The 27,762-nt window shown below is 35.3% G+C and overlaps 4 protein-coding genes and 1 long non-coding RNA gene across 7 annotated transcripts; 2 read left to right on the top strand and 3 right to left on the bottom strand.

Annotated features, from left to right (window-relative positions):
* Nucleotides 1-1,059: 1,059 nt before the first annotated feature.
* Nucleotides 1,060-8,656, bottom strand: LOC107839396 (beta-glucosidase BoGH3B). 2 transcript variants are annotated; one of them, XM_016682857.2, is made up of 10 exons: nucleotides 8,223-8,656; nucleotides 5,715-5,919; nucleotides 5,110-5,200; nucleotides 4,847-4,992; nucleotides 3,785-4,028; nucleotides 3,451-3,555; nucleotides 2,846-3,028; nucleotides 2,373-2,577; nucleotides 1,555-2,041; nucleotides 1,060-1,241 (listed from the first exon to the last, which is right to left on the bottom strand). In XM_016682857.2, exons 1-10 carry the CDS (start codon nucleotides 8,458-8,460, stop codon nucleotides 1,145-1,147), a joined length of 2,001 nt encoding a protein of 666 aa, XP_016538343.1. In that variant the 5' UTR covers nucleotides 8,461-8,656; the 3' UTR covers nucleotides 1,060-1,144. The 2 variants fall into 2 exon arrangements, with proteins under 2 accessions (XP_016538343.1, XP_016538344.1); XM_016682858.2 differs by lacking the exon at nucleotides 8,223-8,656 and adding an exon at nucleotides 7,877-7,913.
* Nucleotides 8,657-10,013: 1,357 nt separating this feature from the next.
* LOC107839395 (vacuolar protein sorting-associated protein 9A) lies at nucleotides 10,014-14,666 on the bottom strand. Its single transcript, XM_016682856.2, has 5 exons — nucleotides 14,288-14,666; nucleotides 12,998-13,145; nucleotides 11,967-12,137; nucleotides 11,488-11,661; nucleotides 10,014-11,006 (listed from the first exon to the last, which is right to left on the bottom strand). Exons 1-5 carry the CDS (start codon nucleotides 14,395-14,397, stop codon nucleotides 10,173-10,175), a joined length of 1,437 nt encoding a protein of 478 aa, XP_016538342.1. The 5' UTR covers nucleotides 14,398-14,666; the 3' UTR covers nucleotides 10,014-10,172.
* On the top strand, nucleotides 11,005-11,551 carry LOC124886418. The gene is made up of 2 exons (XR_007043563.1): nucleotides 11,005-11,330; nucleotides 11,408-11,551. It is a non-coding gene; the product is annotated as an uncharacterized LOC124886418 (long non-coding RNA).
* A 764-nt stretch (nucleotides 14,667-15,430) lies between the features above and the next one.
* Nucleotides 15,431-17,268, top strand: LOC107839394 (protein RESTRICTED TEV MOVEMENT 2). Its single transcript, XM_016682855.2, has 2 exons — nucleotides 15,431-15,749; nucleotides 15,887-17,268. Exons 1-2 carry the CDS (start codon nucleotides 15,605-15,607, stop codon nucleotides 17,173-17,175), a joined length of 1,434 nt encoding a protein of 477 aa, XP_016538341.1. The 5' UTR covers nucleotides 15,431-15,604; the 3' UTR covers nucleotides 17,176-17,268.
* LOC107839393 (protein RBL) lies at nucleotides 17,194-27,131 on the bottom strand. Of its 2 annotated transcripts, none has more exons than XM_016682853.2 (6): nucleotides 26,798-27,131; nucleotides 25,585-25,683; nucleotides 23,772-24,859; nucleotides 23,407-23,668; nucleotides 21,867-21,968; nucleotides 17,194-17,746 (listed from the first exon to the last, which is right to left on the bottom strand). In XM_016682853.2, the coding sequence occupies exons 1-6, from the start codon at nucleotides 26,814-26,816 to the stop codon at nucleotides 17,742-17,744; spliced, it is 1,575 nt and encodes a 524-aa protein (XP_016538339.1). In that variant the 5' UTR covers nucleotides 26,817-27,131; the 3' UTR covers nucleotides 17,194-17,741. The 2 variants fall into 2 exon arrangements, with proteins under 2 accessions (XP_016538339.1, XP_016538340.1); XM_016682854.2 differs by having other exon boundaries at nucleotides 23,410-23,668.
* Nucleotides 27,132-27,762: the final 631 nt, after the last annotated feature.

Genomic DNA, 27,762 nt, shown 5'->3' with positions numbered 1-27,762 from the left:
ATAATCTCAATATAATTTTAAAAAAAAATAAAATTGCATAATGGTACATTGAGTTTGATTTTTGGTATTAAATTCTTCATCATTGGCATAAAAGGTATAATTGATATGTTATTTTAGATAGGATAAAATAAATTTTAATAATAAAAATAGTTTGTAATTGCAAATGTTGCATAGCAATCTTTTTGTTTTGTTATTATTTGTTGCATGAAGGTGATATTCATCTCCTAATGTTTTATTAGAATTTATGTTCTACAAAATTGTATTAAAATAGATAAATTACATATTTTTGATTAAAATATTCTAAAGTATTAAAAAAGATACTACTACTATTTAATATCTACATGCTATATTAAATGTAAGTCAGATTTTTCTGATAAAATATATTTTAGATTTATATTTTTACATGTGATTTTTAGTTTGAATGGTACTAGTACTTTACTTTTAACAATGAAGAGTACAAAGAAGAATAGGCAAGTGTTGTCTTTTAATAGCTCATGTTTGATGTTTAAGATAGTACTACTTGGCTCCTATTTGATTATATTTTTTGAAGTTAGAAATTTGAGACTTAAGCTTTTTAAAATTAGTTGTATTTTGAACATAAATTTTACTTGAAAAGGACTTAAAATTGTGTGAAAGTCTTAAAAACTAGCATACTTGAAGATCAGATTTTTAAAATCTAATTAAATTTGATTGTCAAACAAATATTGAAAGATAAATTTTCATAATCTGATTTCAAAATTTATGTTCAAATGCTAGCTTATTCAAAATAGCCCATCTCATTATTTTTTTCTTTTGTTTTAATCTAGTGATCAATACTCACTAATTCGAATTCACGTCGGTATATGCCCATTTTGAGGGTACACTCCCTACAAATGATTTTTCCAAACAAAGGACTCGAAACCGAGACACCATTCTCCTTTCATGGACACATAATTCTGCATGTTTAAGAGTTTTATTTTTTGTTTCTCATTCGATGTCCGATATCAGTATTGGAGCCCGAATAATCTGAATTCGCGCCGTGTGGGGCCCATTCGGGGAAAAGTTCCCTCCAGGGAGAAATGTTTAAAGTTTTTCTACTGCAATAAAGTTACTACATAAATGTTGGTGTCTTTCTAATCTTCCAATGTCTAACAATTTTGTTGCTTCAAGTTAATAGAATGCTTTGGATATACAAACCAATAAATACAGAAACCATAATCCCAAGAACATATGGCCTTCCAGCAGCAGCTGCTGATACAGACCTGTGCAAGAAGGCACCAAATCAGAATTATCAACAAAGAAATTACTGTTACAAACTTTATACTGAAACTTGAGCAGCACTAAAACAAATCTATAGCAATCGGTATCTAGTGATACACTTCTGGATCATGTTTACTTTGGTTTAGACCTGGTTACTTTCGCGTGCAGTTAAACATTATGCGTACGCAATGTGAAATAGGGAAGTAACTAGGGATGAAGGAAGCGAAGGTACATACTCGAGTAAAATTATTGGAAGGCTAGAAATTTTCTTAAACCAGTAAGCTTAAGCATCTGGATTGAGTGATTGATATTTACCTTGTCATTGCTGACTTAGATGTTGTGAGCCCGAATCCAAAGGGAAACAATGGATCATAGTGAGGGTCACCAAAGTTCATCGGAAGTTGATCTACAGTTCTGAACCAAGTTCTTGGGAGTTTTCCAGTAAATACGTAGTCCCCAAAGAGAAGATCAGTGATACCTTGTCCTTCAGTTCCGGGTAACCAGGCCGCTACAAGTGCATCAATTGAAGGTAGATATGGTTCAATCACGAGTGGTCGACCAGATATGACGATGACAACACACTTCACGGATTGGCACACATTGTTAATGACATCAGGTCCAGGATCTGCCATTGTGAGAGTAGTACTCTGTCCTCCACTCTCAGCATAAGGGTGCTCACCCACAGCGACAATAGCATAGTCAAATTCACCAGAAGTAGCATACTTGCTGTCAGGATTCTCAACATAGACGACTTGTGTTTCTGGATCTACTGCAGACTTTATTGCACCGAGGATGGTAGTTCCTGTAAATGAAGTTGACTCTATTCAGTCATCTTTCAATGCTTTCCAACTGAAAATAGCGAATGGTTATTTGTGCATTATGACTTTAGTTACTTAGCCTGCTCCAGTTTCCTACATATAATCACCAAATTATCCGAGTCTTATGTTCAAGTATTTTTTTCGAGAGAAATTTCTAAACCCGTTCTCCTTTTTTCCCCTTATCTTGTTGGAGTGGGTTGGGGAGCTTATTCAAGAAATATTAAGTTGGAAGTATTTTTCAAATGTTCTACCCACATTAAGTCATTAAACGTAGTACTAGAGGTCTTGTGAAACGCATCATAAGAAATAACATACCTCTTGTAGCATCATTACCATCAAACCCCTGCCAAGTGATAGTCCATCCGCCACATTGATAACCTAAGTTGTCAGCATGGCTACCAGCAACCAAAATTTTAGACACTTTCTTAGGAAGAGGTAACAATGTGTTATTAGCAGTTTTCCCATTCTTCAGCAGCACAAGAGATTTCCGCACAGCTTCTCTTGCTAAGTTCCTGTGTTCCTGATCGTTTATTATAACCACAAGAGCTGAGTTCCACTATCCAAGCAGCTCAAAAAATACATCTCAAACTATAGATACATAAGCCCCAAATGGAAGTTAAGTGGAAGGGTCTTGAGGGATTACATAAAGGTCAACAGATCTAGTACTTATCCTTCAAGCACGGTCAAGGATTAGCCCAAGCAAACGACTAAACAACGGCCATATACAATGCATGCACTGACATTGTAACTGAGGCTTGAAATGAAAGTATCATGTGTTAGTGACCTACCTGGCTCCCAACCTCATTGATCAGGCTGAAATCAGTGTAGGGGTTCTCAAATAGTCCCATGGTAAATTTAACTGACAAAATCCTCCCCGCGGCATCATCAATACGATCCATTGGGATAAATTTGTTCTTGACGAGATAAGTGAGATCGTTGATAAACTCAGTGAAATTATATGGGACCATAACCTGCAAATGACCAATTTGACATTTCCTGATTTAGCTTGAACGGAAAACATTTCTTAAACACAATGCACCTGAATATTACTCCCTCCATTTCAATTTGTTTGTTTGGTTTTGGCTTGGCACGGAGTTTGAGAAAACAAAAAGGACTTTTGAATCTTGTGGGCTTAAACTAAAGATATGTGAATAAACCAAAATACCCTTTAAGGTTGTGGTCTTAAATATGCCATGTAGAAAGTTGGAATAGAAGAGTTAGCAAAAAAAGGAAACACGCATTCTTTTTTAAACGGACTAAAAAGGAAAGTTAGACAAACAAATTTAAATGAAGGGAGTAATTTGCTCCAGCTCTCTCACTCTTTCTGATGAACTAGTATCAGTTTTTAGAATTTAGCCGAATGTTGGCATTGGTGTAGAAGGGAAAATCATACCATGTCTACACCAGCTAGAATGCTAGACTCAATTGAATAAGTGTAGTTGGCATGAGGTGGAGAGGTAATCTTGTCAATAGCTTGCCAATCTGAAATGACAAAACCCTGGTAGATTATAAACACCAATCAGTGAAATCACCTCCAAATGATGGAATTAATGCTTCATGAGAAACAAAAAATGATGCAATTTGGCATGTGACAAATAAATGAAATATCAAAAATATATTCAGGAGGATATTAATTCCAGTGTTGTAATCCTCAAGTGTGTAATAACTAGCTTCCATATTGAACACTGAGGTTTATCTAATCTTAAGATCATTTTTTTGAACATTACCTTGAACTTAAGTGTGCCCTTGAGAAAACCAGTAAGTAGATCATGGTTTGCATGCATCTTTCTGCCATTCAAGCTAGAATAAGATGCCATAACCGTAGCAACACCTTTGATTATTGAATCATAGTAGGCGGGCATGTGGATACTTAGCAAATCATGCCTGGTAGACACGACGTTCGCCTCATTATCACCATTAGTTGTGCCCCCATCACCAACAAAGTGCTTTGCACAAGCAGCCACCTTTTTCCTGAAAATTGAGAGAGTTGGAGGATTACTCAAAGGCAATCCTTTTACAAGAAAAACTTAGAATTTAATTACCAAAGAACCATTATTTAAATATAAGATCTAACGTATCCATAAAAGGCTCAAAAAAATGATAAATAACTACAAAACAATGGCCAAAAAAGCGGAAAACAGCATTAGCATAAAATCCTCTCAGATTGGACTTCATTGTGCTCTAACTGATAACAAGCGACTAAAGAGCAGTCAAGGTTCTCATTATTTAAACTTAGATTTGACAATTCTTTGAATAACGATGAGGAACAACAACAACAACAACAAACCCAGTGTATTCCCACAAGCGTGGGGTCTGGGGAGGGTGGGGAGGGTAAGATGTACGCAGTCCATACCGCTACCTCTGAAGAAGTAGAGAGGTTGTTTCCGATAGACCCCCGGCTCAAGATAAGGCTAATAAACAAAGGGATGGATGACATAACTGAAATAAAGAATAGGAAATAATAGAATAAAATCACAGGAATATGAAACGGGAAATAAGAGCAACACGGAATAAGAAAAATAGGAACTAAGCCATAGAAAATAGGACACCCACCTAGTAGTGACATACACTCACATCCCAAAGACACCTATGTACACTGACCTATGATTACTAAATCCGGCTACACAAGAATTCTCCTGACTACTAGCTACAACCCACACACTAACACTAGCCTTCAAAGAATTCTCCTGACCTATGAGGAAAATGACTGTAAATATTAGTTCTAACTTTCAAAGAGCAGCATATTAAACAATAAGCATGGAATGGAATTGCCTTCAAAGTTTCCATACTTTCCAGCAACATAAGGTATGCCCTTCCTTGATCCATTGGGAATCTCGCCTTGTAACCCAATTATAATATCTGTCATTTCTTTAACAATCTTGGGATCTTCACTATAACTTTCGTAACAGCGACCCCACCTAGGATCTCTGCAAACCTGTGCACAAAGGTTTAAACAAAAGCTTAAAAGTTCACAATTTGAAGTGAAAAGAATGTCCTTAATTGTAAGATGATAAATGAGAAAGTCAATCATCGATCTGATTATATCACCTACAGCTATGCAAGGAGCAAATACATAAGGAATCCCTGTAGCTCTGACTTCAAGAGCAGTAGCATCGCCAATCCTTCGCATGAGTTCAGGGTCCCTGAAAGATAGATATCGGTAGAACGTTCAGATAACACCAACATCTTTTTTTAGCAAGCAAGAGGATAAGGCCAATAAGACGTCACCTTGAACTAGGAAAAATTCTTAAAATGCACAAGATAAGTCTTAGATAATATCAAAATGAAGTTTTTGAACATACAATACATTCATATTTCCAAATTACAACTTACAAATGACACACAGTTACTGGGCTTAAGCTATGTAAATTGCACTATAACTTGAAAACTGATGTCATTTAGAAGAGGTGTCTATTAACAGCCAACAAATCACTGATCACAATGTTATCTTTGCAAGGAAATTATTAAACTTTTTCAAGAAAGGAAATACGAAGGTTAATTTATGTAACAAATGGTTTCTTGGTAGTAAACAAATTAACAGTTCAATGAGAACTCATCCTCTATAAACCAGCAAATAATAAATGATATAAATTTGATATGTCAACGCTCCGCAGAGTGTGTTTTGTACTTGAAACTATTCATGTAAAATTTCCTTACCTAGCAGCTCCAAGCCCAATGTTATGTGGAAATATGGTGGCATTAAAAACATTGTTGTGTCCATGAACGGCATCAATCCCATACATCATTGGAATCCCAAGGCGAGTTGATAGAGAACCGTTTTGGTAGTCATTCACCATCTTAATCCAATCTGCAGCAGTAGCTTTCGGAAGTGGAGTACTTCCCCCACCACTTAATACGCTCCCTAAACATGAATAACCAAACATAAACTTCAATTTTCTGTTTGCCATGCCGACAAGATATTTTAAACAGAAGTGGAAGGCCTTTAATTCTACATCTAAATTTGCAAAACAAGTTGCAATAACAGTCCATCTTTTTTTTAGTTTATTATGGTTTAAATGAGATATTAGAAAATGTTATAACTTGATTCTTCCTGAGTTCATGTTTCATTGTCGATCACTGCTTCAGTATGTGTCATTTCTTTGTTGAACTATCATAGAGAAGTTTGACGAAAAGAAAAGTAAAATATTGTAAGGTGCACGTTTTTTGCACTCGATTTACACTTAATGATTATTTCTCCAAGCAGTTGATTTGCAGTAAATGATCATTTTCTCCGATTTCATAGTTTCACTTTTCAAAATGTCCTACTCAATGAAGGCCAAGACTGATGTATAACAAAAAGATGGTGTGAACATGCTTTCAAACTTCATAGACAGCCTTATTTGGCGTACTCTGGATAATTCAAACTTAGAAGAAGAAAGTGAATAAGTTTTCGGTTCAACTTCCTTTCAACAACAACAACAATCAACAACAAACCCAGTATATTCCCACATAGGCGGTTCAACTTCCTTTATCGACAAAAAAAGAAACTTGTTTTAGTTCAATTTCCTTCCCTACTCTCATGCTTCATTTCATCTCTTTTGCATACTCTTTCGACTTTTTTCTGGATCCATTCAATTTTGCATTTCCTGATCATGTAACTTCAGAGTAACGAAGAATAGCCACAGCTAATTTTTTTTCACAGGTGCTCACAACTATAAAATCTGACATTATCAAATCTCCAACTATTTAATTTAATCTCCAAGCTAAGTGCTAGTAACAAATCATGATCAGGAGATGCATAAAAAGCAGAAAGACTAGAAAATAGGGTACAATTATATGGATGTGAAATCCCAATGTATTATGTTTTATAAACATGAGCATTAATACTCTATTTCTCATAACAATTTACTTCAAAATGACATTATCCAATCCACAAGAAGAGTAATACACACAGAGGCGGATCCAGGAGTTGGAAGCTTCGGGTGCCACCTATTTTGAATAATAATGTATACTCCGTACAATATTCTAAAATATCAATATTTTAGAATAGTGGAATAATAACGTATACTTCGGGTGTCATCAATTGTTTTGTTAAAAGAGGTCAAGGGTTCTACTCTACATAACCGCAATTTGTTTTTTAATGAGAAGTCAGAAAGTATAATGCTAAAAAATCAATCTAAAGCAGAGTTCTAAGTTGGTTTCGGGTTCGAACCCGCGCTGCTGGGTAAAACCCAGCCGTCTCAACCACTTGCACCATCAGCTTAATTGGTACTGTGGGTGCTAAGCGTAACAATTATACGTTAACTGATACATATATACAGATATACACATAAATATACAAGTTTCAACCGAGAAGTACGAGTGCTGTGGCACCCCAATCCTTCTACATAGATCCACCCCTGAATACACAAAAACCAACAAAAAAAAATGTGCAAAGAAAATTTAAACAAATATGCAAATGATACAACTACTACCTCCGTTTTCATTTCTTTGACTTATTTTTCTTTTTAGTGTGTTTCGAAAAGAATATATCTTTCCAGCTAATTCTTTAATACTAACTTTCACCTGACAAGTTTCAGACCACAAGATCAAATGACATTTTGGTACATCCTACATATCTTTAATTTAAGACCACAAGATTCAAACGTTTTCAATTCTTCCAGAAACTCCATGTCAAGTCAAAATTAGACAAACAAATTGAAAAGTATATAGATGTGAGATGCAACTGAACTAGTAGTCCAAGAAAACAGCTACTTCAAGCTCTCAAAACAACCTTAGATTGACATTATCAAATCTCCAAAGACTAAAAATAGATGTTTCATTTTACTTGTCTATTTTAGAAAATCAAGAAAGTTCTGTTACTTTCTTTCCATACTTACCCTTACTATTGAATAAATGCATAAAGTAGTAAAGGGCAGCCCGGTGCACTAAAGCTACCACTATGGACGGTGTCCAGGGAAGGATCCCACCACAAGGGTGTATTGTACGCAGTCTTATCTTGCATTTCTGCCAGAGGCTGAACCCGTGACCTCCTGATCACATGGCAGCAACTTTACCAGTTACTCCAAGGCTCCCCTTCAAGTAGTAATAGTCAAATTTAGAGTTTCAAAGTGTGTGCCACGGGTGCCAAGTAATATAAAACGGAGAGAGTAACAAAAACCAACTACACAAGAAAAATATACAAAGATGTAAATGATAGTAGTGTACAGATTGTAAATGGTTTACCAATATAATAGTCTTTCATGATTTGAATTGTAGCAGTAGTCCTATCAATTTGAACCATCTGTCCAATCTTTTCTTCAAGAGTCATTCGACCAATAACATCTTTAACTCTAACAGCAACTGGTTGTTTTGGATCCTTGTACTTCATGTACCTGTCAGCCAATGCACTCTTGCAGCTGCAGCTCCACCATAGCAGCAGCAGAGTCCCAACCCAACAACAAATCCAACTTTTCCTATTCATTTTCAACCTCCTCACTACTATAGAAACATATGGAAAAAATGTTTTTTTTTTTTTAATTAAGGATTGTAGTGTAAGGTAAAGGGTGCAAGAAAATGCAGGATCTTGAAAGTTTTAGTGGGGAAAGCAGCAGACAGATAGATAGTGTGCTGTATTTAGTGGAAAAAATGTAGCTGAGAGTTGAGACGTTCTTTCTAAAGTTACACTTGTGATTTGTACTCCAAGAATATTTGCTCTTCTTTTTTTTTTTTTCCTGGCTAATTTGGATCGCATTCATTTTAATTTGTTTGTCCCTCTATTTTTAGTTTGTTTTATCAACAATGTCTCTTTTTATTTTTAATAATTTTTAATTTTAGCTTTTCACATAATATACTTAAATTATAAGAGAAATTTAAGAATATTTTAATACATTCCACATATTTTTAGTTTACGATCACAAGATTCAAAAGAATAAAATCTTTTATAAAGTCAATCAAACAAATTAAAATGATGAGACAGAGAGTAGTTTTACCTCATCTCCTTGTCAATTTTTCCTTATATACGCTCCTACAAATTATAAATAAGATATTCTTATATTTTTCTAATACACTCTATTAATGTGTCTTAAATTAAAATATAAATATCATTTAATAAGGGTACTATGATAAACTAGCTATGTTATTAATTATTTTTCTTAATCAATGTGTCAACTCAGTTTGAAACGATGGGAGAGAGGGAGTAATAGAGTAACTTTTTAAAAATTTAAAATACTCTATTAATGTGTCTTAAATTAAAATATAAATATCATTTAATAAGGGTACTATGATAAACTAGCTATGTTATTAATTATTTTTCTTAATCAATGTGTCAACTCAGTTTGAAACGATGGGAGAGAGGGAGTAATAGAGTAACTTTTTAAAAATTTAAAATATATATATTTTCAAAAAAAATTACTAATTTAGAAGCAAAATAAAATAATTACTTCTTAATTTATAAATTACCAAGTAATTTAAAAATGATATTAATAATATAAACAAGTATTATGGGATGGGAAATAGTAGGCATTTGGTCATGATTTTAAACATTTTTTAATTTTATTTGTGAGTTGGCCATACGAGATTTTACCGCTGTTTTTTTAGGATGTGTCCCGTTAACCCAATAACCCAATAACAATAAATTAATAATATTTTTATTGATTAAATTTATTAATTGATTCAATTTTTGCACACTCCTAGCGTCGACTGGCCCATTGATAAAAGATACAGAGGAAGTGGGAGAGCCTATAATTTGGATTTGACCCCCTTACATGTACATTTTCAATGTTATAATTACCACCCATGACTTTTCTTGTTTCTTATGATGGATTAATATTTAATAGATTATCGGTATTAAAAATTCAGGCTAGACTAGACAGAGTTCCATGGGAATATTTTTTTCCTAAGACTTAAATTCAAAACATTTAATTAAAGAGTATTCCATCAGTCCCATTACCACCCTCGCAGGTTTAAGCCCCACCACCACCACCAACCACACACCACCAAAATATTGGTTAGATTCAGTGTCTACATGCCACATGGTTAACAACCAAAGGACTGGTAGGATATAGGATTTCTGACTTGTTATCTACTGTCTAGAAAGAATCAAAGTGGATCCACATTTTTTTGTTAAGCATACAGAAACAGCATTTAGAAACATGATTCTACATGAGTTTTCAACTGAATATATATCTGCAAAACCTAACTCCCTTCTTCACCCTTACTTGAAACTTCTTCAGTTTCCTTTAACTTCGATTCACCACTCTCGAGAGACTGTGAAAGTACTGAACTTGAATCCTCGGGAGTGGCGTCTTTCTGCGTCCCATCAATTGGCTCTCCTGCTGAGGCGGCTTCAGATTCAGGGTTGAATTCAAACTCAGGATGTGGAGTTTGTCCTTGATCATTAAGCAATGGTGGAGATGGATTGTCAATTCCTGATCCTTTAGCCAGGCAAATATACTTGATAACCAAACGCTTGTAATTGGTTAGTAGTTCTTCGACATCACCCACTGTTAAGTCACCAGTCTGGGAATATAGGTAGGGGAAACTTTGAAACACTTGGCTAATGCTATCCTCCTTAATAAGCAGACTAGCCCCTCTGTTTTCCAGATCCGACAGTGACGGGATCTTTTCCATTGATGACTGACTTTTCACATACTGATCCTCGTTCTTGGGTTTTGTTTCTGTTGATGCAACCGAGGGATTTGGCTGTGTAGCAGGGCTTGGAGGCCTATTTGACCTAGAACTTAGTTTGGAATCGGTAGTGTCAGCACCAGGAACAAGTGCAGCGTTCTGATCACTCTGGCCCAGTACATTGTTGTCAAAGGAAAGACCAGAAAGAAGTGCTCGAGCAGACTCCATATTTGTTTCAAACTCGGTCTCATCCATAGAAAGAGCTTGTGCATCAATATTCGAAATGAAAGATTCTGCAGAAAGAATATTTGTGAAGAAGTATGCCGCTTCAGAAACCAAACGAGTTTGCCGCCTAAACCTTTGTATATACAGTAGATTTGAATGCAGCTGAGGGGGGTTAGCCTGATTGTGACATAAAATAAAAGCTAATTTAAAAATTGAATGTATGTACACAGAGAATTTGTAAATTAGAATACGGAAGCAGAAAGAATTTTGATCATTCTTCAGTGTTGAAAAAAACAAGGAACTAAAACAAGCTTTTAGTTCTCCATTTAAAGAGGACGCTGCAAGCGAGGATTTGGGAATATTCCATACATGGTTCATCAAATCAAAGATTTTGTTGAGAATCTGAGATTAAAGTAAACTTTTTTTTTGGTTTGTTTCTGCAGGACAATTATAACTTCAGAATCCATATAATGTTCGCCCAAATAAAAAATAATATACAAGGTAGTCTTTATTTTTATTTGGTTTGGTTTTAGAAATTTAAAAACTGACTAAATTGATTTGGTTTTGGTTTTAATCAGAAATCGATCCAAACCGAACCATGAACCCCCCCTACAAAAGGATTCGTCAATACTGAATCAGTGGAAATGAGCCGGCTTACCTTTATGGTGACATATATGAGAACTGGAAGAAAATCATCTGCTCCTGGAGGGTTATCCTTTGATGAAACAGAAGTCAAGAGGTTATTGATAACCTTGCAACAATTAAGAATGCACACAAGTTTGTCTCTTGGTGCCCTGTACATATTTATCTTTTGTAGCTCCTTCTGGGCGAGCTGTAAAAAATATAGCATGTAAGGAAAGAGTTAGACATCTCATTTCAGAATGACATTCCAAAAAAGACGTGCATTTTTCTCTGAAATATAGAAACTGGTAATTTTATTACTTCACCCACTCATCATCATCCTAAGAGTGGCAAGCCCAATTCCCAAAACAGGAATCAAGTGAAAAATCATATCCCATCCTCCGGTAGGCAAAAAAACTAGCAGTTAAGAACCAAAATCCCTGCACTTGCATCCATTTCATAATATCTTGAACAGAATTAATGAATGATTCACCAGAAATTTACTTTGCCACTTACCAACCATGATGATTCATTTTGATATGTAGGCTTGATATCCAAATTCTCAGGCCTAACAAATTGTTGAATCAAAGCAATTTTCTCATGAAGCTGCTCATCAACTTTCACATCTTCAGGAAGTGAAGCAAAAGTACGTGTAAATAGCTTTGTCATGACATACTTCTCAAGTCCCTGTAGTTTGAAATAATATGAATATGAGCAAACAACGTACAAACAGCTCAGCAACAACTACAGTTATAATCAGTCAAGATGCAGCCTATGGACATACACAAGCATTGACTATAAAGAATGTGATATCCATGAATAACACAATTACATTGATTCCATATGCTGGAGTAAATTTGTATAAACATCAATCTGAGCCTTTTATTGAAAATGTATGGCATACGTAAGCATGTTGAGATTAAAGGAAAATGAGACAATCACATTTGGTACTTCTAATTAAGACATGGGAACGAATAGATTGAAAAATCTGAAGTTTTTAGTTCAATCAATGTTGAGATATCGGAGTATCTGTTTTCTTAAGGATATCTGTAGAACTTTGTTCTGTTATGGTTTTAAGATTTGAAATACAACAACAACAACAACAAACCCAATATATTCCCACATCGTGGGGTCTGGGGAGGGTAGAGTGTACGCAGTCCATACCACTACCTCTAAAGAAGTAGAGAGGTTTTAAGATTTGAAATCTGATATTAATATCATGGAGAAGCCTGAACTTTCAGTGTACTAAAAAATCAGCATGCTGATATCATATGTTTGAAACTCGGTTGAGTATAAGCCCAATCCTATATCACGTCTCACTTAAATTTCAGGCTTCTTGTTAGCTGCGGTGTTCAAACTTGTGATGCGCACCCTAGCTGCACATCTCAAGTTGTTTACTTACTATTGAACCAAAGACCTACGGCCTTGTGGGGCAATAGTAGGATGGGAGACTGGTAGGTTAATGAGAGAAGGATTTGAAATGCAAATGAAAAAACAAACTGATAACACTCATGCTAAAGCTTTATTCGGCATATAAGTGTACTCACTTCGCCAGCACTTTCCAACTCCTCCTCAGAACATCCAGCCCAAAGTGAATGAGCTCTGAATGCCGTTTCCATATTTCCAAGGAATTCCTGCACAGCTGCACTATCCCTCTCTGCGTCTGGAGCATTGTTCAAAAATGATACAATAAAGCTGCAAAAGATCCCAATTAGTAATTACCTTTTTACCCAGATGGACATACACGATACATCTACCAACACCTCTTCGGGGTTGTAGTTGAGTTAAAATCGCATGCTTTCCTGGTTATGTTATTTTGAACTGATCAAATATGCAATATCCAATGTGCAGTAGTATGTTACAGGATTTTAGGTCAGTTAGTAGAAACCCAAAGCCCATGAATTCATCCATCTAAGTACTTTATAATCACGAAAGTATGGGGAGAAATTATACTAAGATGACAAGCAGAGAAATTATACTAAGATGACAAGCTGATTACAAATTTCATATTACTAAGTCAACCCTTCCGAAGCCATTCCAGAATCCCAGTATACACAATTCATTCTTTATAATCAAAATCCATTAGCTTCACTTCATGTAGAGAACTCTCTCCATAAAATCCTCGAGGTTCTTGTTTGGGACTGAGGTGTAAGACCCAAGCAGCCACTTCAAAAAACAAAAATCCAACCCCATGGAAGCAAACGATTTGAAGAGTTTAAGATAAGAAAACAACAAGAGGTTCAGCTAAAGAATTCTTCAATTATGATTCCTGGCTACCCTGCTGAGGTAATGAGTCCATCTCTCTTTATCACCATCAGCATTTACATTTTTTTCTCATTGCAATCCAAGTCATAAGATCGATCTTCTAATATCTACTTCAAGCAAACGTCAACAACAAGCTACGATCCAACTTACATATTGCAGTGAAACAGAAAAAAGTAAAATTATCATAAGTAACTCCACTTGTTTTCCCCAGTTAACTCTCGCAATCAAAATCATAGAAATCCGATTATCCAATTAAACCTTAAGCATTTCATCTTTTCCCCACTTTGTGGGGATACACTGGGTATGTTGTTGTCGTTGTTGTTGTAGTATTTCTTCTTTTCTCCTAATTAGGTGCCCACTTTGATCTATCTAAATTTTCCTAAGTTGCCTTTCGCTTTCAAATTCTGAATTTAAATATAAAATGTACTTTCAAGTTTTATCCTAATTCAGTAATAATCTGTTTGCTTCATTCCTACCTAATTTCTTCTCATTAGACGTGTATTTTTCCTTCCTATAAATAACTCTTGTAATTGAGTTCATTAATTAGTGAATGAATGAAGCTTGATTGATACCTTTTGATGGATTTGACGAAATCGGCGGCGGCAGGATCACGCATGCGTTGAAGGAAATCGTGCCACGTCAATGGTGCAGTTGACGATCCTAACACGTCACTGTTCTCCATTTTTCAGATCGACGGCGACGGCGGCTACTCTCTCTCTGTGAACTTCTGAATATTTACTATCACCAAATTGTGAATGTGTACAGTGAATACTTGAAGAGTTGAACCTCACTAGTGTGTATGAAGAAGACGACAGAAGCAAAGTTTCCGAAAGGAAGAGGAGGACCCGTGAGTCGTGAACATGAAATTGGGGCCCCGAATTAAATTCGTAGTTGGGCTTGGAAGGAATTGGGCCTGTAAGAGTGAAATTGGGGTAAACTACAAAATTGACCCACATAGTGGGTGGCTCTGTTTTTTCGGAAAAATTATGCAAAATGAACATTAGATACTTTCGATATTCTATAACTAGACAAGACTTTGATCAAGGCCTTTCAAATAATAAGTTACATTATTACAATGAGTCTTGATTTGTAATATGCTCTCTAGCTCTCGTCTTAGAGGCAAAATTTAGCTCAAGGACTTTCAAACAATAAGTTATGCCCCATGAGCAAGGGTTTAACACTACCACATTGTTTCTTGATTTATGAAGTGGTCCACAACTCTTGCCTCATAGGTAGGGCTTAGTCCAAAGACTTTCAGACAACAACTTAAGCCCTATGGACAAGAGTTAACACTATCACATTGTGTCTTGATTTATGAAACGTTATATAAGATGCAGGACTTGGTTTGAGAAATTTTCAAACAACAAGTCGAACACCTTTTATTATGAATATAGAAAACTATACGAAGTATATAGATTAAATTATTTTTTTTTCATACATATATATTAAATCTTAAACGCCCTTAACAAAATTTCTAGCAAAACTCCAAGATAATTGACCTTGAGTTTCAAAGAAGTATTGAATTAATCTTTTTCATATTATATTTCGATGATTAAACTTAAGAAACGTGGCCTTCCCATCCCGCCTGCCTCACTTTTCTTCAAATTCTTTTTCGTGGCTTGGAAAGAGTATGTTACAAAAAAAGAAGCTTTTGTTGCTTTAGCAAAGCATCTCAAATTGGAGAAACCTGAAACACAAATTTGAAGCAATGAAATTGGAATAGTTTCATCCCTAAGAAACACAAAACCAAAATCCAAACTTGCAATTCTCGAAATGTTTTATGCAAACACCCACACACATATAAAATGGAAAGTATATTGTAACACACAAAATATTCATCAAAGCACACATTTCCAAAACAAGACAATTCAACTAACATTTGTAAGTAAATGGCAATGAGACCAAGAGGTGGTGGACCTAATCGCCCTAACCGCCCGCCGCGACCTGCAGCTCGCCCAGTTTATGAAGATTTCAGGCCTGTTTCTGAGAGGCATCAGGAGGAGGAAGCTGAAAAACTACTTATTTTTCTTCCTGGTGAGAAGCATTCAGAAATACCAATCATAACGATAGTTTACTTTAAAATGTTCACGATGCGCTGTATCAGTATATAGTGAAAACGTTTACAATGTATATCAAGATAGAAGTTTAAATTTGCTGTGTTCTGTCTGCAGGCTTCATGAAGGAGAGCATTAGAGTAAGTACAGAAGGCAAGAACACAGTGAGGGTACGCGGAGAGCGCTTCATAGGAGGCAACAAATGGCAACGGTTTCAAGAAGATTTTCAAGCACCAGATGACTGTAACATGAGAGGCATCCATGCCAAGTTTGAGAATGGACTCCTCATTATCACTATGCCATGGAAAGTGCCCAAACAATTATTAGATGAACACACAAAACAACCCCCTCTAAAAACCCAACCACCCTCTCACAAGGACGATAATGCTCCTCCCAAAACTAGTCATCCAACCGTTGAAACCCCAAGAAAACCAATCCCTATAAAACCCACAGATCAACTGCCAAAGCCTCAACACGTCGACAAAGATCAAGATTCTAGAGTAGAGGAAAAACAAAGAGGTGAGAGGAAAATCTTGGATGGCGAAACATCAAGGAAACAAAAGGGTGACACCGGTCCTCTCGAAACTAGTCATCCAACTGTTGAAACCCCAAGAAAACCAGCCCCTTTAGATCCCACAGCTCAATTGCATTCTAATGGAGTAAAGGAAAAACAAAGACATGACAAGAAAATCTTGGATGGTGAATCATCAAGAACTCAAAAGGGTGATGATGTTCCTCCCAAAACTATTTATCCAACTATTGAAGTCCCACGAAAACTAACCCCTTTAAAACCCACAGCTCAATTACCAAAGCCTCAAAATGCTGACAAAGATCAAGATTCTAGAGTAAAGGAAAAACAAAGAGATGAGAAGAAAATCCTTGATGACCCATTGAGGAGTGCTGAATCATCAAAGACTCAAAAGGGTGATGAAGATAGAGATTTTCCACCTCTTAGACAAACCCCATTAGGAAAAACTAGTGATGAGAAGGAAAAACCAAAAGATGAAAAGAAAATCTTGGAAGGTATCGATCCAAAGATTCGAAAGATTAAAGAAGATATCTTGGATCAGAACAGAATACAGTTGATCAAAAGTGGCAAGGAAGCTGAAAAGGGGAGCCATGATGCAGGAGGAAAGAAGATTGCTGAAAAGAGTAATGATTTAAGAGAAGAGTTTCAAGAAAAGGTTGGACAGATAGGATCAAAAGAAAAGGAAAGTACAAGTAATGTAGCAGCTGGTACCTCTTCTTATCCTGGCAGTGAATTCGGCATTGGCAACTTGAAGAAAAGCCTTGTGGAACTAAATGAAGAGAGACAACTGCTTGTTAATGCCGGAGCTGCTGTGCTGGTGATTATCGCACTAGGGGCTTATGTTTACCACTCCATTGGATTAGGGAAAGCTGAGTAAATAACAACACTTCAATTATGTAAAAATGAACAAATTTACTTGGATTGTAATGCTTTTAATTTGTGCAAATAAAGGTAAAAATGTAGGAACAAATCATTCTATCAAGTCTTAAGTTAATAAAAAATTTGAATCGGTCAGTTACATGGGAACTTGCTGCATTCCCTCCCAACCACCGCCACTGGTGAAATCCCCCTTACCATCTAAACTTGCAGTTTAGCTTTCCCATTAGATCGCGTATATACAAGTAGCCAACAAACTCCGCAACAGAAAGCAATCCAGTTCTTCAGACGTTGTCCCTTCAACTGTTGTTTCCACCAGCAGGGGATAAACCTAATGCAACGTTCTAATGTCAGTTCATGTTAACAGTTGGTCGTCCCTCCAAGAGTCTGGATCGATTGCTACCACTCTGCTAAAAGAATCTGTTCATGGGTGCAAGTCTGCACAACCTCAGAAGCAGCATCAAATGTGCTCCACAACCCACTTAAAGATGGAATCACCAGCTTGTTAACACTTAATTCACAGCTTACTGTTGTAAATTGACATGACCTCCAGCGAAGCTCTCTCTATTAGCCTGCAAAATGTCAGATATGCAGTAAAAAACTAAGAAAACATAATTGAAGAGGTCCATCATAATATGGCATGATTCAAAATAACAAGGTACACTCAGAGATGAGACAAATATCAGCAAAGGAAAAACAAAAACGAAAAAAATGAAGAGAAAACACGATACACTCAAACCACTTTCATGTCCCAGATCTCCCCTACCTCAAGACAGATATAATTAAATACTCAAACTCCAAATACTCGTAACAATGAAGAGAACCATTAAACTGATGTACAGTATATAGCTGATTATCTAGAGTTTTTAGCTAACTAGACCTTAAATTTGCAGAAGGAATATGAATGTGGCTTCAGAAATGTGAATAAACACAACACTTTTAGCAACAACAGAAATAAAAAGAAGACCTTATCATATCATATATTGCTTATGTTCTCTACAAAGGAACGGACAGAGTTCTTATCTTTCAATTTGCTCAAGATAATATACTTCTGTTACACTCCCTTCTTTCCGTCTTATACACCAAACTTCCCTTTTTGATCCTCTCCAAAAAGATTGACCCTTTTTCTATTTGGTAATTTTTTTAATCCTAGCCTTCTCATTTTGTCTAAATAAAAAGTGCCTAGTGTCAACACTTTTGGTATTGTTACAATATATATTTAGGTTGTGTCAGAAGACCCCTTTTTTTCTATCTTAAACTCAATGTGTAGTCAAACATTGTTACATGAAATAACACATTATTCTTTACATTCTTAATGAAAACCATATACATTTACTACTAAGAAGTTATTTTGTTACCTTATTTTATGAAGTTAATTCAATACTCTTTTGTTAAATAAAGTTCCTTTTTCCTTAAAAAAAAATCAATCCCAATCTGTTGATGGTGGGAGGTAGCGGGTATCCCGTGGATTTAGTCAAGGTAAGCGAAAGCTGGCCCGAACACCGCGGTTACCCCAAAAAAAATTAAGAAAGCAATCCCAATCTAATCACTAAAACACCTATTACTAATTTCCTTAATTTAGCAAACCAAATTAGTCAAATATCTCTAAGTTATTCACCTTTACTTTTTAGGAAATTAATTTACTTTATTTACCCTAAAATTAATTCAAATATTCCACAACACAATTAGTTACTTACTAATAAAGATTTTTATCTTTACGACAATCAATAATCAATTTGATTAGTTAAGGTATTTACTATTAGTATCTATAAGACTCTAATTAACATTTATTTGCTTAATACACATGCATTTTTTTTTTTTGATCAAGTAAAATTATTTCCATTCATAATCATGACCAAAAAGGCCGTATACACGGGTTCGACCAAAAGATCAAGACTCTACAAGATATGGTTCTCGACAAACCCCTTCCAATCCTCTAAGCAACAAGGAACATTTTGTTTACACCAAAAGAAAATAAGGGAGCGGGGCTACTCCTCAACTGCAAGAAACTCGACTCTACACCTTCAAGAGCTCTCTTATTTCTCTCTCCCCAAACTACCCACATTACTGAAATTGGAACCATGTTCCAGGCCCTTCGTCTTCTCCTTCCTCTCCTACTCTTCCAAATAAGCATCAGATCTTTTGACGGTTCTTGGCATTACAAAAGTAGTGTGAAACCACCTACTTAATACACATGCATATAACTATGTTGTATTTGTATGAGGCAATTTGCTTCATCAATATTTCTTCCCTATGACAGTCAATCAAAATTAAGTCGGTTTAAATTAAATAAGTTCATTTCCTTATTTTTGGATACCTGTAATCTGTATACATTTGTGAAAACATATTTCCGGAAAACAAATATAAGACTGAGTTATATGTACAATTCTCTAGAAAACATATTTCTATAGGTGAAATACCTCTGTAGGAAGCCAATCATTTGACTGACGAAATTAATTTGTTTCCCTCTATACAATAAGATTAACGTATATTTCCAGTTCTCTGCGTAACTAACACTTTACAGGTAAAGTACCCCATAACTTTAACAATCTACTAAACAAGCTTTGTTCACTCAACTGATCCAATTAGGTTGCTTCTTTGTTTTCAGATACCTGTAATTTGCTCCAATTCCTTATCTTAGTGAATACAGAAAATATTCATATTCCTTTATGATACTAGAAGTTAAATGTTTGTACTTCTAAGCATTTATACTACAAAACCCATATAGCATACATATATCTTATCATAAAATCAAAATTTCTATTCAAAATCATGTGTAAATAGGTAGCTGAGCGGATAACCATTTTTTCCAGCCCAAAACAGATGACTTTGACAACAAGCTGGCTAAATAACAGCTCGAACTCACCGGTAGCTTTGCTTCAAAAATTGTCCCAAGGGTTTTGGTTCAATGTCAAAGGTAGTAGAGTGCAGGATGTATGCTATATGGCAAGTACAAGAATTAAGCGAAGAAAGGTAAATGGGCATGTTGTGAGCACAGATAGTCCAGAGGCTGGCCACGTTGGGCCTAGAGAGAAATCATAAATAGGCCCAAGAATTAGACAGCCCAATAATAGATTTTCTAGGGATCCAGGTTGTGCAGAGATAAAAGAGGGTCGTCTACGGCTTCGGGATCTTATGCTTATAGTGAAGAAAATGTCTCTTCCTCTTATTTCTTCTATAGCCTAAGCTTCTCATCCACATTCTTATCTCTATCCTTAGTTCCTTGATATTTTCAGTAGTTTCTATAGAAATTCAATAGTACGTGTGGCCATTGTAATTTGACTATCAATGATTTTATTTGAGTATTTGTGTTGAGAAATCAGGTTCATTACATTTACATTATCCACCAAATTTCGAAGCTGAAAAACCAAGAACGCCCCATTTATAACGAAGACGGTCAACTCATTCATTTACCAAAAAAAGAAAGTTCTCGTTATGCCCTTTCCTTCTCCTACACTAGCCCCCTTTGAACCTCTAGATTAGAAGCAAGGAAAACCTATAGATCGGATGGTGATTCTTCGCATACCATCCTCAAATGCCCCAAAGGGTTAAAACTAAAAGAGAAAGAAGGGAAGAAAAAAAAGAACGCTAATATCAAACTCCAACAAAATTATTCTCATAAAAGTTAATAAATTCAATTACTAATTTAAACCAGTATAGAAAGATAATTTATGTCCTTCCTCAAAAAGAAAAAAAAAGATACTCCATGTCAAAGTATCAAAGACCAGTTGGTTGATTCATGACTTTCTGATATATTTTCTATCCTTGTTTTTTGTCAATTAAGTTTTAATTAGGATCCTGTTTAAAGAGGAACAATTAATCCTTTCTATTGAAAAACTAACTAAAATTTCTATTTAAAAAAATCCTCAGTAAATTTTTGTTTACAAGTTGACACAAGCTCATGCACCATGATGTAAATGTCTCTAACAAAGAAATGGTTAGAAATTAGATAGCATAAAACAAAAAATATTACATAGAATTTGGTAGATTGGACGTTTCAAAAATATTTTAATGCCAAAAAAAAACACTAAAGTTGGAGGGTATATAGTGAATGAAAGGCATCAAATAAGGGGCTAGTTTATTTGATGAGAAATCAAAAGGCACAAGTAAGCTTCAGCATGGCTACTAACACTCCACCTTTAAAAGTCAGTTATTATGAATGACATCATGCAGAAAGAACAAAATAAAAAAGATTAAGGAATCTGTATTTCAGAGTTGAGTGGCAAATCAAGAAACACGTAAGACGGAAAAAACAATTGAACCAAAGGCAATAATTTTAAAATAGTTCCATTTCTATATCCATGAAAACATCAATTCCAACCCACATCAATAACACACAAACTTTTTCCTCTTCACAACAGAGATAGGGTGGGGAGGGGGAAGGTTTCAGATCAGCAAAAGGAGTTGCACCAAGAGCTAACTAAACATAATATCCATTTAGAACCCAAGTTCACAGGAACATCTCAAGGAATGTTGATTGTCATACTCATTACTAAGTTAAATACGGTACTCTAATGGCCATTATTAAAGGTTTGAGTGATGTATCACTCAGGTGTCCACATGAGGCCTTTTAACAACAAAACGAAAATAAAAACTTGAAGAAGCTTGATAGCTGCAAGTTACTATCCAAAACATCTTAATTGAGAATTCTCAGTTTTTGATGCAGGTATTTTTTCAGTTTTTGATGGTTACCAGATGGCTTTGTCTTCAGTGGGGGTTTCTTAACCTTCTCAGCTTGCAATTCCAGTACCTTCTCTGAAGGCTTTCGTTTCCTTTTAATTGTGCCTGCGTCCTCTGCAGCAGAATTATCAATGGTTGCATTAAAATAATAACTAAATAGCATAGTAGATTAACAATGAGTTAGCTAATTATCAAGATTCATACAGAAGTCTTAACTAACATAGAAGACAACTTTGTAATTTAGTTTCAGAACTGGAGCATGATACAAAGAATGGAACAAATGCATGGGATAGACTTTCTGTACACTCCACAAAAGTACAATAAAAAGTATACTATCAGCAGCTTCATAAGCCTGTAGAGTATTTTAGTCTACAAATTCGCGGAGGAAATGACGAGAAACAAGATTTTGCCTCTGAAATAGAGATGCAATAGAGAAAGAAAGTAGGCCTTTTCATTATATTTTATGTCTCAAAGGAATTTTCTTTGCTCAGACATCAACATAAATTTTACTCTCATTCTGTTGTAAGGTCAACTTAGTTTTTTGACTTCTTTTTGTTGTCACAAAATACAGATAAACGATACCTATTAGGATATTCTGAAGCGATTCCTCAACTACTATGCAAATTGAACTCATAAAGTTCTGCTTCAGTGTACACAGTGACTTCCCTAACATCTCAGAGAACAAGCAGGTGGTTTAAAATAGATCGGTAAGAGTAACTTCACTTGTTCAAATAGCATGATAGGATTTGATAGCTTATCTTAGAGTTTCTCCAGACAGATAGTAGGAAGGGTCTGTCAACAATGGGAAATTTTGGCTACATGTGAAGCCAAAATTCCTTGTTCATTCTTACAGTTTTATTAAAGTGGAACGATGGATATCCATGTATCTGCACAAAATAAAAATCAAGTTTGGTGCATATGTTTTCTAGAACAGACATTTTCAGTTCTCCCTCCTATAGAATATAACCTATTGGGCAGTCCAGGTAATACAAGCAAACCAAATATTGCTCCTATGGAATATAACCTATTGAGTTAAATTTGTTATTTGTGTAATATTTGAGGACAGCGTCTTTCAGACACAACAAACATGCACAATAAGACATACAGAAAAGGACTATAGGGAAGGATACAGTACTCCCAAAAAGAACAAATAAAATAGAACATAACAAAAGACGGAATAAATGTAAATTTCAAGAATATCATAATACAACAATATTAATTTCGCCATCCAAGAAAAAGTTCTTGAGACTGAGATCGAGGCATAGTTGATTGACATCCAAGAAAAAGTTATGACACAAATTCTGAAATTTGAAATTAAACATTAAACACGAGCAACCTTAGGAAGCTGTCATTATAGGTTTGTCAACTGGATATAGATTTTATAACCATTTTCTTTCACATAACATAACAAGGAGTTTACACTCACCAAGGATATGAATCGTTACACTCACCAAGGATATGAATCTTTACACTCACCAAGGTTATAGAATTTACAATCAGAAATGTAGTTACCCTTATTTCAAAAAAATAATAATAATCGAAAATGTCTTACCACCTTCAAATGGACTGGACTCATGATTCACTTGCCCATTTTGACCAGCCCCATCTGAACTAGGGGATCCAGACTGGTTGCTTTCTCCTAGCTTTGAACTACTACCAACACACTTGTCCTGCTGCTCTGGAGCATCAGGAATTGGATCAGCAGGCAAAAAGCAAATTTCATCTCCCGACATATCTGAATCACTGAAAGTTGAATCTTTATCCACACCAATGATATCAACATCTTCATCCTCGTCGACACCTGATTCTTTAACCTGCAGGAGCATGGTCATATCAAAAAGAGAAAAAGAAAAGTAGGAAGAATGTCATATCTATACTTCTTTCGATTTCAAGAAGTCCAACAAGCAATACCCTCACCTTCTCCATGTCAGGATTGAGATCAAATTCATCTTCCCTTTCAATATACTCCTCATTTTCTTCAAGCTCTTTGAAATCGGGAGCAAATGCACTCCAATTCTCGGTGTAGTCTTTCGCCCAAATATAGACAAACCCAGATAGTGAAACAGAGACAACAACAGGGCGTACGGGATGCCAAGCTAGATCTATTATTGCTTCCTTTGGTCCTTCGAGGATTTTTACAAGATGACCTGCCCGATCCCAAATGTAGATCTTGTGCTCTCCTTTGTTGGCAGAACCACCAACAACCCACTCACCATCACCACTAAAACACGGAGCTTTCCAGTGCACTCTGGTGACAGAATCCTGAAACTCCCGAAACAGAGCTAAACATTGTGCTCCAACTGCTTTCAGCTTCTCAACCCCTTCCAGGTCATTCAGGCCATTGGTTGCTTCATCTAGACCTGTAAGTGCATTTTTAATCGGGAGAAGGTTCTCATATATCCTTATTATACGATCATTTGAATTTGTTAAGATATACTGGCCATTTCTGCTAAACACCATATTCTTTATAACAGCGCAGCCTGGAACAAGAACTATACCACGCACTTGAACACTTTTATGGTCAATTATTAGTATTTCCCCTTTGGAGTTCCCCAAATAAACCAGATCTCCGTACTTGTTAAAGCAAGCAGCAGTAGGAGTAAATGGGGCAGATCCATCTGAAAATTTATTTTTTGAACAAGGAGCAAATCCATTCCCTCCTTCAGTAGGCGAGACAGGGAGCACAGTCACGCTTCCTGTGTCCAAGTCAACAATCATAGGGGCAGATGAAAGGGGGCACACCAAGCAAATAGACGGAGTAGAGGACCCGGGATGTAAGCGAGCTTGTAAAGGGGTTTGCTGTAGAGTGGTCCGAGTTATCTTCTCTCCTCTGACAACATCCCAGAGTGTCAAGGACTTATCAGCAGCGGAGACAAGTATGCGATGGCCATACTTTGACCAACAAACACTTGTAACTGAGGCAACACAGTCATCGTCCTTGAATTCTCTTGCAATGCCTCTGGTCATAAAATCCCAGATAAGGCAAGTTCCATCAGCACATCCAGCTGTAAATTCGAAGACATTTTAGGTTTTTACGAAGCAAGCATATATTTCCAAAAAGTTATTTTTTATTGGTATATCTTTCCTAAAAGTTATTAGTCTAAACAACAACCAAAAAGTTTTAATCTTTTCTGCAACAACTAGGTATTGGAGTGGCTTCAAAATATCAATAGAATATCTTTTATCTCATTTGGCTTGATGGTTCAAGAAATTGAAAAACCCACAATGCACGCAAAAGAGCTACATGAATGAACTAAATAATAGGAAAAAATATTGATTAGGAACCAGTGAAAGAATCATCGGTTAAACCAAAGCCTTTGATTAGAGAAAGCATCTAATTGATCTTCTGCTATACCCCCAAAAGAGCGACATTACACTTGTATAAAATTCTTCTCTTAAAAGTATTTTCAGCTATTGGTTTGTACCCTCTGCCTCGGACTATTTCTAACCCTCACCAAGCAAACACAATTAACAATACCGTGAAAAGAACTGTTTTTTAACAGAATTTTGTCTTGAGCCGGGGGTCTATCGGAAACAGACTCTCTATCTCACCTTTGAGGTAGTGGTATGGACTGCATACACTTACCCTCCTCAGACCCCACTTTGTGGGAATATACTGGGTATGTTGTTGTTGTTGTTCTAAAACTTTCTACTTCATGTTAGTTGTGTCAAAACCACAATTAAATTGGGGGGAGGGGCGGGTGTTTAGGTAAGGCTTAATTCACAGTACCTGCAAGAAGGGTGCCACGACGATTAAAGGCTATGCATTTCATGATCCCACGCTCCAAATACTCTTCGATAACTTCAGGGAAATCCCCCTGCAATGGGTCTTAATCCCAGCAAAGAACACAAAAGCAAAGGCCCGTGTCATTAAAGAACATAGCAACAGAAACTAAACAGAAGAAAAGAATTCAAATTTATCCCTATGTATGTGCACCTCTGTTCATTCTTAATCAAAATTCAACCAAAAAAATTAAAAAAAAATTAAGGAATATATATTCATGGATAAAATTAGTCGAAGCAAACTTTGCTGAAGCTTCCCTTAAGATAATGAAGGGGTTTTCCTTTCTTTTTTCTAAGAAAACAATTTAGCTTTTTGGCTAACATAGAGCAAAAACTTAAAAATAAAGGGAAAAGAATCATAAGAAGCATGAACATATCTACATCTACAACAGAACCAAATATAAAAGGCTACAACAAAGGGTAAAAATGCTGAAGCTGCATTATTAAATGGGGTTTCTTCTTTTAATTTCTAACAAGAAACATTCACCCTTTCCCCCGACAAACCACAACAACACAATCAAACAGAAAAAGAAACAATCTTTGTAAATGAGTATCTCGAGAAACAGGAGATTACCAACTATAAGAGAATTCAAGATGCAAAAAGCTAATTATTAAAAGCGGTTTCTTCTTTTATTTTCTAACAAGAAAATCCACCCTTTCCTCTAACAAAACCACAAAAACAACATAGAGAAAATAAAAAGGAACAATCTTTGTAAATGGGTGCCTCAAGAAACAGAAGATTACCAATTATAGGGGCACTCATGATGCAAAACAGAAGCTAAAACAAAAGGCTACAACAAATACAGTAGCATTCTGTAAAATCAAAAGGTAAATACGCTGCAGCTGCCCCAAGAACACTCACCCTTTCCTCTAACAAATCCACAAAAACACACAATAAAACAGAAAAAGGAACAATCTTTGTAAATGGGTGTCTCAAGAAACAGAAGATTACCAATTATAGGGGCACTCATGATGCAAAACAGAAGCTAAAACAAAAGGCTACAACAAATACAGTAGCATTCTGTAAAAACAAAAGGTAAATATGCTGCAGCTGCCCCAAGAACACTCACCCTTTCCTCTAACAAATCCACAAAAACACACAATAAAACAGAAAAAGGAACAATCTTTGTAAATGGGTGTCTCAAGAAACAGAAGATTACCAATTATAGGAGCATTCATGATGCAAAACAGAAACCCCAAAATGCTGAAAATTGCACTAGATGTTGATGGATTTATTCACTTTGCAGAGATAAAAATTCAGTCTTTTAGGCTAACAAATTGTTGGTACAGTGCGCTACTGAAGTTGTACACCACTGGAAAACAGCAGCGGGGAAAGCGAGGAAAGAACTCCAAGGTACTTCCAAACTGGGATTCTTGATTCTTGAAACTATACAAAGGGTTCTTAAACAATTTTATGTGTCTTTTTCTTTTTTTGGATAAGTTTTCATGGTAATCTCGATTTATTTTTTTTGGCACCTGAGATTTTTCATATTTTGATTACTTTACATATATTTAAACTAGCAGCGGAGTATGTTTCGTGTTAGCATCAGCTCAACATTAATATTTATTTATCTTTTCAATTTTGATATATTTAAATAAAAATTTTAATAAAAATATTGCATATGATTTTTAGGATTCATCCGGAATCTAGCATGAGTTCAACATATGTTATCTTAATATGTATTTAGATAATTTCAGTTGTTAATTATTATAATTTATAATATTTTTTATGTAGTTTTTAAATTAATATACATTATTTTTCTTGTCCAAATTTTTGTGGCATTGATAGTCAATTATATTTTAAAAATAATTTAAGTTTTTAATTATTATGATTTATAATACTTTTCTTCTATTCCAATTTTAGTGACACTAATATAATTTTAAGAGTCGACCAAATATTTTATATCTTTTAAATTTTTTAAATTGTTAATTATTGTGATTTCTAGTATTTTTCATGTAATTTTTTTGAAATATATAAGATATTAAATTATTTTTAGATATTTTAAGTTGTTAACTATTGTAATTTATAATACTTTTTATGTAATTTTTGAATAATATATGCTACTCTTCTTGTCCAGAGTTTTATGTCGACGATAGCCAATTATATTTTTAAAAATAATTTAAA

The sequence above is a fragment of the Capsicum annuum genome, chromosome 8 (genome assembly GCF_002878395.1).
Source record: "Capsicum annuum cultivar UCD-10X-F1 chromosome 8, UCD10Xv1.1, whole genome shotgun sequence".
Classification (NCBI taxonomy): domain Eukaryota; kingdom Viridiplantae; phylum Streptophyta; class Magnoliopsida; order Solanales; family Solanaceae; genus Capsicum; species Capsicum annuum.
The sequence above is the reverse complement of the archived record's forward strand: the minus strand, read 5'-3'. Positions and strand labels throughout refer to the sequence as shown.

Bases quoted from the DNA above. Each gene is read 5' to 3' on its own strand.
- LOC107839394 (XM_016682855.2), top strand. From the start codon at position 15,605: ATGGCAATGAGACCAAGAGGTGGTGGACCTAATCGCCCTAACCGCCCG. The intron at 15,750-15,886 runs GTGAGAAGCATT...TTCTGTCTGCAG, and splicing joins ACTACTTATTTTTCTTCCTG to GCTTCATGAAGGAGAGCATT.
- LOC107839393 (XM_016682853.2), bottom strand. The intron at 24,860-25,584 runs GTACTGTGAATT...TCGAATTTACAG, and splicing joins TCGTGGCACCCTTCTTGCAG to CTGGATGTGCTGATGGAACT. The intron at 23,669-23,771 runs GTGAGGGTATTG...ATGCTCCTGCAG, and splicing joins TCAATCCTGACATGGAGAAG to GTTAAAGAATCAGGTGTCGA.
- LOC107839395 (XM_016682856.2), bottom strand. From the start codon at position 14,397: ATGGAGAACAGTGACGTGTTAGGATCGTCAACTGCACCATTGACGTGG. The intron at 12,138-12,997 runs GTGAGTACACTT...TTCAAACTACAG, and splicing joins AGTTGGAAAGTGCTGGCGAA to GGACTTGAGAAGTATGTCAT. The intron at 11,662-11,966 runs GTAAGTGGCAAA...TATTTTTTACAG, and splicing joins AAAATGAATCATCATGGTTG to CTCGCCCAGAAGGAGCTACA.
- LOC107839396 (XM_016682857.2), bottom strand. From the start codon at position 8,460: ATGAATAGGAAAAGTTGGATTTGTTGTTGGGTTGGGACTCTGCTGCTG. The intron at 4,029-4,846 runs GTATGGAAACTT...CTCAATTTTCAG, and splicing joins ATACCTTATGTTGCTGGAAA to GAAAAAGGTGGCTGCTTGTG. The intron at 3,029-3,450 runs GTATGATTTTCC...GGTCATTTGCAG, and splicing joins TTCTAGCTGGTGTAGACATG to GTTATGGTCCCATATAATTT.